Source organism: Gavia stellata, chromosome 21, assembly GCF_030936135.1.
Source record: "Gavia stellata isolate bGavSte3 chromosome 21, bGavSte3.hap2, whole genome shotgun sequence".
NCBI lineage: Eukaryota > Metazoa > Chordata > Aves > Gaviiformes > Gaviidae > Gavia > Gavia stellata.
This window is the reverse complement of record NC_082614.1, coordinates 12,283,830-12,294,075: the sequence shown is the minus strand read 5'-3', so window position 1 is coordinate 12,294,075 and position 10,246 is coordinate 12,283,830. Positions and strand designations below refer to the sequence as shown.

At 55.1% G+C, this 10,246-nt stretch overlaps 1 protein-coding gene and 5 non-coding genes across 6 annotated transcripts; 1 reads left to right on the top strand and 5 right to left on the bottom strand.

Moving 5' to 3' along the window:
* Positions 1 to 3,374: 3,374 nt before the first annotated feature.
* UBB (ubiquitin B) lies at positions 3,375 to 4,777 on the bottom strand. The gene is made up of 2 exons (XM_059827505.1): positions 4,720 to 4,777; positions 3,375 to 4,168 (listed from the first exon to the last, which is right to left on the bottom strand). The coding sequence occupies exon 2, from the start codon at positions 4,160 to 4,162 to the stop codon at positions 3,473 to 3,475; it is 690 nt and encodes a 229-aa protein (XP_059683488.1). The 5' UTR covers positions 4,163 to 4,168; positions 4,720 to 4,777; the 3' UTR covers positions 3,375 to 3,472.
* A 2,969-nt stretch (positions 4,778 to 7,746) lies between these two features.
* Positions 7,747 to 7,818, bottom strand: TRNAA-UGC (transfer RNA alanine (anticodon UGC)). Its single transcript has one exon. It is a non-coding gene; the product is annotated as a tRNA-Ala (tRNA).
* Positions 7,819 to 8,200: 382 nt separating this feature from the next.
* Positions 8,201 to 8,272, bottom strand: TRNAD-GUC (transfer RNA aspartic acid (anticodon GUC)). Its single transcript has one exon. It is a non-coding gene; the product is annotated as a tRNA-Asp (tRNA).
* A 254-nt stretch (positions 8,273 to 8,526) lies between these two features.
* TRNAF-GAA (transfer RNA phenylalanine (anticodon GAA)) lies at positions 8,527 to 8,599 on the bottom strand. The gene has a single exon. It is a non-coding gene; the product is annotated as a tRNA-Phe (tRNA).
* A 391-nt stretch (positions 8,600 to 8,990) lies between these two features.
* Positions 8,991 to 9,062, bottom strand: TRNAD-GUC (transfer RNA aspartic acid (anticodon GUC)). Its single transcript has one exon. It is a non-coding gene; the product is annotated as a tRNA-Asp (tRNA).
* A 169-nt stretch (positions 9,063 to 9,231) lies between these two features.
* Positions 9,232 to 9,303, top strand: TRNAA-UGC (transfer RNA alanine (anticodon UGC)). The gene has a single exon. It is a non-coding gene; the product is annotated as a tRNA-Ala (tRNA).
* Positions 9,304 to 10,246: the final 943 nt, after the last annotated feature.

Sequence of the window (10,246 nt, the reverse complement as noted above, 5' to 3'; positions counted from 1 at the left end):
CGAGGAGGAAACATCCGCCACCTCCTTCTAACCTGCCCCTGGTTTTCCAAGGAATTGGGTCTTTTGCCTATCGTGTGCATCTGAAGTGGCCCTCAATAAACGCCTGGTTGAGATTCATTCCCCAAAAGTGTCCAGAAGTCAGCAGAAACCAAAAAATGAAGGGGAGAGTCCAGTTTGTGGCAGCCTATTTTAAAACAGTTACACGCATCATCCCGCTGTCCCAGCTCTAAGTTGGTCTGAGCTAAAGGGTCTAGAAACTGGAGTGCGTCTACCTGCAAAACAGTCTCCATGACATGACGTGTGGGCGCCACGGGGAGACGCGAGCCCACGGCCCCCACCCGAGCAGACGTCAGGACAGCGGGGACCCAACTCTTGCCATGGCCTTCAGCTTGGTGGAACACCTGCATTTGCGTCTTTAGGCTTAACTACGTCTTTTTTCATTCTAGACCTTTTCCCTGGCTTGTTGCCTCTGTTTAATTGCTGCAGCAATTAACATGTCCCTGTTCAGGGTTCAGTTTTGGGCCCCTCACTACAAGGAGGACATTGAGGTGCTGGAGCATGTCCGGAGAAGGGTGACGGAGCTGGTGAGGGGTCTGGAGCACAAGTCTGATGAGGAGCGGATGAGGGAACTGGGGTTGTTCAGTCTGGAGGAGGCTGAGGGGAGACCTCATCGCTCTCTACAACTACCTGAAAGGGGGTTGTGGTGAGGTGGGTGTTGGTCTCCTCCCAAGTGACAAGCGACGGGACAAGAGGAAATGGCCTCAAGTTGCGCCAGGGGAGGTTCAGGCTGGATATTAGGAAAAATGTCTTTACTGAGAGAGTGGTGAGGCACTGGAAGAGGCTGCCCAGGGAGGTGGTGGAGTCACCATCCCTGGAGGTGTTCAAAAAACGTGTGGATGTGGCACTGTGGGACATGGTTTAATGGGCATGGTGGGGTTGGGGTGATGGTTGGACTTGATGATCTTACAGGTCTTTTCCAACCTTTGTGATTCTGTGATTCTGTTCAATACCAGCCGGGTCTCCGTTGGGGAGGCAGCTGCTGGCGGTACCCCATCTCCCCCGCAGCAATGCTTTCAGATCCAGCACAAAGTAGGTGCTGTGTTTTCCTTTACTTGAAAATATTTTGCTGGAAAAAAATCCTGTGGAAGGAGTTTTCCTTCAAAACCCAATAAATCCCAGTAACATCCAGGAGATACCCTGAGGCACCGCGGGACAATGCGAACCCTGTGAAGGTGTCTGAAGGGAGACAGCAGGTCCTTTCGTGGTTAGAACAAGACATCCTCAACGTTCACAAAATGCTTTGCTGTTTTCATCAAACATTGCTGTTCTGTGGTTTATCCTACCCGAGCTGCGGTCTCCGCTGACGGGTGCCACGCTCTGAAGCGTTCGCACTGCTGCCAGTAACAACCCCTTGAAGTTCATCAAACCCAGCAAAGCGACCTGCAGAGATCAGCGCTTTGACTCAGCTTACGAGACCACGGCGCAGGTTTCTCCTCCAACAAGCTCTGAGCTTTGCCTGGCTGCAGCACAGCCGCTTGGATCACATTCCAGGCTGTTACATATTTGAACGGCATTGTACTTTTTAAGTACGGCATTGTAAGGTTTTTTTTTCACTGAGGCATTTAAAATAAAAGAACTTCTTAAAACACAGCACTGCAGTCATTCGTGTAGGCTTTTGACACCAAGTGTCCCCATGTCCTCCTGCAGTTCTTCCCCCTCAGCGATTGAGCCACCTTCAAATCAGAATGGCTTGCAGTTATTTTTTCCAGCTTTTTAATTTTTTTATCATCAGGTTTACAAGGAAAAGCTTCCCAGGCGTGTAGAGAAAGGAGCTATGAAAACATAACAAGGCCGCAGCTTTTTCCTTATGTACATAACAGCAGCTCCCTCCATTCCAGAAACACCCACCCCTGAACTGGGTCAGACACCCACGTTTGGGGAGCTCCATTACAGCATACCCAAAACTGCTAAGGGCTGCGGGATTTTTAATTGCTGCATAAATTCAGACGCCTCAAGAGGCCAGAAAAGCCATACAACGGCAAGCTTTATTGTTTGTATTTGCTGAGGGTTCAGTTACATTAGTTGAGCAGTACATAAACCCAGTCAGGTTCCTCTGCGAGGGCGCTGCACCGGCACCACCCGTGAAGCTCCCACCCAGCCCACCAGCACCCACTGTCCCGTGACGCCAGGACACGTGCAGGCAGAGCCCGAGGCCAGCTCCCTCGGGGACGGGGCAGGAGCTCAGCGACGGCACGACACCAGCTCCGACCTGGCACGGGCTTTATCTCAGGCATTCAAAAGCTTTCTTTCTCAGCACAGATCCCGATAATCCAAACTCGCTCCTTACAGGCCACAAGGCACTAAAAGTGTATTCCACCGCTCTCTTAATCAAGAATAATTAACAGTGTTGAGTCAAAACCCGGTATTCCACCCTTCCACTCTGGACAGTGTAAGACCACTTCAGGTCCCGCTGCGGTCAGTGATCAGCTGAAACCTCTATTCCAACCCCCACATCCCCTCCCAAGGACAAGTCACACTGCCACTCTTGCCAGGGACATTTTTGGTTTTCTACTCTTCAGCCTCCCCCCTTTTCCCCATCCCCAGTGCAGCATGCTTAACTACTCACAAGCTCCCACATTCAGCAACCTTCCCCATAAAATACTTCCGTGCAGACTTCCCTTCAGCCAGCGTTTTTACTGCGTATGGGAACTGCTCTGTGACATGTTTTAGCTAATACTGTAACATTACCACCTAGCACAAAGCTGGAATGAAAGCACATTCCAAAAAATTGTTAAGGAAGCTAGTACATCTGAAATGACAAAGTTTACTTAATATGCTCAAGCTTTTCAAAAAAGATCCACCCTGTAACTGGATGATGAGAGACTCACACTAGCCAGAACCCTTTTCAAGCCCCTGCTCCAAGGGCTGCAGGATCAGCAGCGATGTTCTACCACGGCCCACCACGCAGCCACCCCGCTGTCGGAGCAGGCTGCGGCCTCTGATGAAACGGCAGGATTACCCTCTGGCTGTTACCCCATTAATGCAAAAAACACCGGGGGCAGGACCTGGCAATTAGTGGGCACAGCAGCATTATCAAAGCCTCCCAGCTCAAAAACAATCGCTGTTTCACATTACACACGCATGCTTACACAACCGCAACAGCTGCGTAACACCTGCAGGCTGGCATTGAAGTTCAGCTAGTTACGAGAACACTTACACAACCTCAGGAATACCACAGCTGAAGGACTAGTTAGGGTTGCCAGGCACGTGTAAGCCTTGCATAAGGCAGTTTTGCAATACTTTTGTATATGGAAGCTACGTAATTATAGTTTATTAGATAGCTCAATTTAATTAATGGCATAACTAGTCGTTCACATAACTTGAGACATGAACTTTTGTGGATGCAACAGCTTTATTGGAATGAACAAGCACAGAGCAACTTTTACTTGGAAGCAAGTAACAACAGGCCAGTTCAGTTACCACCCCTCAGGCGCAGCACCAAGTGCAGGGTGGATTCCTTCTGGATGTTGTAGTCGGACAGGGTGCGCCCATCTTCCAGCTGCTTGCCAGCGAAGATCAGCCTCTGCTGATCAGGGGGAATGCCCTCCTTGTCCTGGATCTTGGCCTTGACATTCTCAATGGTGTCACTGGGCTCAACCTCCAGGGTGATGGTCTTGCCTGTCAGGGTCTTCACGAAGATCTGCATGCCACCTCTGAGACGCAGCACCAAGTGCAGGGTGGATTCCTTCTGGATGTTATAGTCAGACAGAGTGCGCCCATCTTCCAGCTGCTTGCCAGCAAAGATCAGCCTCTGCTGATCAGGGGGAATGCCCTCCTTGTCCTGGATCTTGGCCTTGACATTCTCAATGGTGTCACTGGGCTCAACCTCCAGGGTGATGGTCTTGCCCGTCAGGGTCTTCACGAAGATCTGCATGCCACCTCTGAGACGCAGCACCAAGTGCAGGGTGGATTCCTTCTGGATGTTGTAGTCGGACAGGGTGCGCCCATCTTCCAGCTGTTTGCCAGCGAAGATCAGCCTCTGCTGATCAGGGGGAATGCCCTCCTTGTCCTGGATCTTGGCCTTGACATTCTCAATGGTGTCACTGGGCTCAACCTCCAGGGTGATGGTCTTGCCCGTCAGGGTCTTCACGAAGATCTGCATCGTTCTCTGGAAGAAGAGAAATCGCTGTACGTTAGCGACCTCTGCCCTTCCTGCCGGCGGGAAGCTGCAGCAAGGCCAAGCAGCAGCAGCCCAGCTCCCCCGAGGCAGCACACCGGCGGGGCCGCGCTCCCCGGGAGCGGCCTGCGCCCCGCGCCACGGCCTGTGACGTCACACGGGAGGAACCGCCCACATCCCCAAGAGGCGGGGCCACCCGCCCCGTTCCCCTTCCCGCCCAAGGCGCGCGCGCCCGCCACCATCTTGAGGGACCGCTGCGCCTGCGCGGCCGCCATTTTGCCGGTGGCTGCTCCTTATCCCCTCTCCCGCCCATCGCCGCCGCCGGCTCGCGGTGCTGCCGCTAAGTGGGAGGGCAACGTCCCGGCCCACGCCCCGCCCGCAGCCCGCCATCTCCTCCAGCCTCTTCCCCGTCCCTTTCGGCGCACACACACGTCTCCCGCCCGGTCACCCAGCACGCATCTAAGCCCCGCCGCCACGACAAGCGGCCCTACACTCCGCTTTCCCCGCGGAGACACGGCGAAGCCGAGGCATGGCGCACTCACCGCAGGGCTCGCAGGCCAAGCCGACAGCACTACAACCCCTGAGCCTCACACAGCTGCAACTGCGCCACACATTCCCCTCCCGCCCCTCATATAGCCTCTGCCGCCCCGCCCCCGCGGCTCAGATCACTCCGCCAGGCACTATTTTCCCTGTGGCGCGCGCCGCAGCTCTCCTGGGCGGGGGAATGAAGCGAGGCCCGGCAGCGCGGAGGCGTCAGCGCCTCGTGAGGTGATGCGACACGCGCTGGCGCGCGGGGGCGGGGGCAGCAGTGAGTGCGCGAAGGAGCGCGGGGTAAAACCTGGCGTGGAGCCGTCGGAGCGGGGCCAGGGCCAGGCTTGGGCCCAGGCGGGCTCTGCGCTGCCTCAGCGAGCTGAGCCCTTTCGACTTTGCAGACGCCCCCGTGGCTACAGCTTCTTGTCAGAGCCTTACATTTTATTCAGGGATTTAAACTCCTACAGTTGCGTCCCTGTGTCAAACGCGCCTCCTTGATTTTCTTCCCTGGGGCAGGGAAAGGGGCAGCTCTGCCGGTGGGCCTGGCGGGAGGCAGGCTCTGAGGGGCCTGCAGGAGAGGGACCGCTGTTCTAGTCCGAATGAAGCCCTGTATTTCTATTTAAGACGTCTCCGATGTGTTTCAGCATGCTAGAGGGAGAGAAGTGGTGGGGGAGTGTGGTCTCCCCCTCCCAGGACCGGGGTGGGCAGAGACAGACCCGCTGGGACTGGCACGGGTGAAGCCTGCGGGCAGGTTTGCGCCAGACCCTCTGTGCCACCACGGCCTGTGGAGAAAGGCACAGGGAAAACAAGTCGGTGTCCAGCCGCCGGAACCATGCGGGGATGCCCGTAACCATTCGGGGATGCCCGCCGGGGCCCGAGGCCGGAGCAGCCCTGAAGGGCAGAGGCCGCACCGGGGCCGGAGGCTGCAGGAGGCTCGGCCAGGGGATGGAGATGAGGCAGCCCAGGGAGGGGAGAGGTGAAGTGAGGGATAAAAAAGGCCTGATGGACGAAGAGATCCAAGTTGTGCAGGCAGTCCGTCTGCATGAGATATAATCAGCGAGTATATATATATGCACACATAAAGTGGAGTGTGCATCTGAGATACAATGGAGTTAATAACTCAGGACTAAGGCCTTACCACTGGGGTAAAATCAGTCATAAACAGAAAGAATAATAATGCCTATTTCTTACTCTGCTCTCACAGAGCATCTTCTGGTAGATCTCTGTTGCACCCGGTTGGCTCCTGTGCCATCCTAGTCAAACTATACAGCAATTCAAGGAGATAGCCGAGAACAAAATGGGGCTTTGTTTGCAAGACTCCCGAGACGCCATTCGGTTCAATCCGCCTACGAAATCCTGCGTTTGCCAGCACCCAAGGAAAACCGCTGCCTACCAAACGGACACAGATAACACCCAGGCCTGCACACCAGTAGGAAGGGAGCGGAGGCCCAGCAACAGCTTTGTGATTGGTTTGAGGGAAAACCGGCCTGCATTTGCCCAACACATGGAGCTTTTACAGGAGGGGAACGCTCTAGGGAGCTTCTCAGCCTCTGCTGCCTTGTGTTTGTATTAGAACTCACTCAGCGTTGCAATTGTAAGAATTGTTTAGCTGGGAAAAAAAAATCCACCAAAGTCTTTCAGTTTCTTCTTAGGTTAGAATTGTGCTCAGTGGCTTATATTGTGTGCATTTGGAGTTGTATAAACATAAAAGATTGGAATAGCCTTTCAGATTTAGGTCTTCCCTCATCTGAAAGTGAATAATAAAGCTAAGCTTATTCCTTTAGTTACAGAGTGAGCACTCAGGATTGGTCTGAAAATAGTCAAAAAGGTGCATGGCAATGTATTTCATGACAAGATGGATTTTTGTAACGGGAAGAAATTAAGATGATACAGTGCTGTTCTTCATCTAATTCTGGTAGGCAGCCAACCACTGAGCATCCTGAGTGAGTTTGTACCTGATGTCTGAATCGAATGGTGGAGCAGCACACCCCTAAAGGTTCAGATTTGTGTTATATTCAGGTTGTGAGGCAGATGTTAGGCCCTAATACAACAGAGTCCTTAAATACGTCTGGCTGGTTTGCAGGAGAACAGTGCTTTCCCAGCTGAGAGGGGCTTTCAGTGAACAAAGCCACTCCGTGTTTCTCCGGCACTGTCTGTACCAGTACCCCTTGCTATGATTTCAAGACAAGCTTGGGGAATGGTAGGATGTTGGTCCTAACAGACCATGACCTATTATACTGACAAATACTGATTTCCTGTGCCAAAAAGCCTGTCGCTTCGCGCCTATTATTACAAACTCCCTCGGGCAGGAACCATCTCTTTCTTGTATTCATGTGCAGGGTATATCCCAGAAATACAGCTGCCCAGAGAGATCCTGTCCAGGGAGCTGTTTACAACAGGGATCTTCACACTTACGGTGCTGTAGCCAAACATTTGGCTCAAAATAACAACTGGAAGTCACACGAGTAAATAAATAGCACGAGGAGCATTTTAAGCACTCTGGCAGGAAGTGTCATTTTACATCTGTCACTAGTCAGCTCTCCCTACCAGAGAGAGTTGGATACGCCGTTGATAACTGAACAGTGCAGGTATTAACAAATAGTTAATTAAGGGGTAGAACCAGTCGGTGTAACTAACTTTGTTAACTGTTTTAAGTACCTGCCATGATTTTAACCCGGTGTGCAAGCTGTGAGGAGAAAACCCCTTGCACCCGGCACCGCAATAAACACGCCTGCTTTATAACTCTGTGTGAGTTGTGAAGTTTGTTTCTGCCTGTCACCTCCCTTCGGGCTGCTCTGCCTCTGCAGGGCCTTAGCGTGGCCGTGAAATACCCAGAGAGACACGAGAATCTTGTGCGTTTGCATAGTCCTGAGGAGAACCAAGTGACAGATAAAGCCATTTTGTGCCACTGCGAAACTGCCACCGTGGGCCCTTCTGGGCAGCGCGTTCACGGTGCAGTTTTCTCTTTGACCCTGGAGAAAACACATTGGCGAAGGAAAAAAAAAAAAAAACCACGAAAAAGAAGCGAGGCGCTGTCCTGGAGATGCCGGGGATTGAACCCGGGACCTCATACATGCAAAGCATGCGCTCTACCGCTGAGCTACATCCCCCTGCCCCGCGCTGCCCGCCCTGCCTGGCGGCCTGGTGGGTGCCCGGCGGGCCGCGCCCCGCTGCCCCTCCGCCTTCCGCCGTCGGCGTGCGGGGGGAAGCGGCGCAGGGGCTCCGCGCGGGGAGGGAGGGCGGAGCGGTGCCTGCGCCCCACGCAGGGCGGGAGGACGGGCAGGCACCTGGCGCCCAGGCCCGGGGTCAGGCTGCGAGTGGTGTACGGCGGGGCGCAAAGCCACGTGTGGACGTCAGACAGCGCTTAGAAGTGCGGGAACACTCTGGGGTCGCGCACAGCAAACAGTGCTTTTTTTCCTCCTTCGGAAATTGGACGGAACCCGTGCCGGGAGAAAAAAAATTACTTAAAACAACAACAAAAAGTCTTGCAACCTCCCCGTCGGGGAATCGAACCCCGGTCTCCCGCGTGACAGGCGGGGATACTCACCACTATACTAACGAGGACGGCTCGGCGAGTTTCCTTCGCCGGGCCGGGCCATACACGAGCCATAGACACGCCGCCGGGAAGGGGTTTGCCGCCGCCGCCCCCGCGGGCAACGGTTCCTGCCGCAAAACCCCCGCACGCGTGAGCGCCTGCGGTGACACCCACGGCAGCCGCCCCTCGCCCAGCGCGGGGACCGCGGACCTTGCCCCCGCCCCTCTCGGCGGCAAAAGGGCCGCCGGCACCCGCGGCGTGAGAGTGGGAAAAGAATGCTCTCTGCCGAAACCCGGGATCGAACCAGGGACCTTTAGATCTTCAGTCTAACGCTCTCCCAACTGAGCTATTTCGGCGGCCGAAAACCGCTCCGCTGGCCGCAAATACGACCCCGCCCAGCGCACCCGTGGGCGCCTCTGCCCCCGGCCCGTCCCACGCCGGGTCCGCGCCCGGCCCCCGAGCGGTTCCCCCCGCGCCCCTGCCTCCGCACTGCTTCCCCTTCCCCGCAGGGCGGGGATGCACCCCAAGCAACCCCCCCACGCACCCCCGCAGCCGGGCGCTCAGAAGGCGCCCTGGGAAGAGCGGCGGATCCCGGTCCCCCGCCCCCGGCACAAAAGGGCAGCTCTGCCTCCTGTACCCCGCGCCCCACAGGCTGGCCCTGCGGGGGGGGGGGGCGTGACGCGGGCCCCCGCTCCACAGACACCACGCCGCGCGAGGAAAACGGCAGCCGGCGCCAAAATACGCGACCTCCCCGTCGGGGAATCGAACCCCGGTCTCCCGCGTGACAGGCGGGGATACTCACCACTATACTAACGAGGACGGGCACATCAAACGCCCTTCCCGCCTCCCAGGACAAGGAGGCGGCCGCCGCCCGCCCCCTGCAGGTGCTCCCGGCGCCGGGGCGGGGCCGCGCGGGGCGGGGCGCGGGGCCTGACGTGCGGCTTTGCAGTACGGTCTGTATGCACTGCGCGGAATCAACGTTCAGCGAGGGGATGTAGCTCAGTGGTAGAGCGCATGCTTTGCATGTATGAGGCCCCGGGTTCAATCCCCGGCATCTCCACTTGTTTTGCCTTCGGGGCAAGGGCAGGCGAGTTTTCTGCCAGGCCCGTTAGTTCTGCTTTCTCTTGGCCAGTTTCCCGAAGGAGCCGTAATTTCAGTTTTGTAATTTGTAAAAAGGCGCGATAATTTCCAAATTTTTTTTTCTTTCCTTTTTTTTCTTTCCTTTTTTTCCCCTTCCCTCCCATAAGCACAAAGCAGTTCGCAAACTTCTGCTGCAATTCCTGCTGGAGAAAGGAGCCCGGCCAAGATCCCACAGCACCCCCCTGCCTGCAGTTATTGCTGAACGCTATGGCATTGCAGCGTTTACATTATAAAACACAGCTACAACAGGGCATTCTCCTTCTGGCTCAAAACCAAAAGCTGACTTGATGATCTTACAGGTCTTTTCCAACCTTAGTGATTCTGTGATCAGCATTAGATATTTTGAACACTTAACTTGCGTCCCAGCCTGCAGCCCCTGAAGCACGTGGGAGCAGCGGGTGCAGGCACCCAGCCTTTTCTGCGCCTGGGTAGCACCAGCTTCCTCCAGAACGCGGGGACAGGAGGGGCACTGCCCACACCTTCTCGCATCGCAGCGTTACAAGCAACAGCAAATTAACACAGCGTGAGCGCAGGGTTTACCAAAGAGGAAAAAGATGAGGTGAAAGGGAAGCTAACCTCAAGCTATACATTTTCTTGCGGGACGACCAAAATTTCTTGCTGCAAAATGAGCAGATGGTGTGCTTAAAGCCTGCCCCCTTTCCTAAAAGCTGCTGCATTCCCAAAAATACTCCAGCCCATGAACTGCAAGGTGGCTTGGGAGCGCCAGGCTATACAAAACAGTATTGGCAAACCACGTAACAGAGCAAGGACAGCAGGAGATCCGAGTGCTGCAGCACCGAGCAAGATATGAGGAAAGATTTGAAAAAAAATTAGTGAAAGCAAGGTTAATGGATACTCTGAAC

Coding starts and splice junctions, on each gene's coding strand:
- UBB (XM_059827505.1), bottom strand. CDS start 4,162: ATGCAGATCTTCGTGAAGACCCTGACGGGCAAGACCATCACCCTGGAG.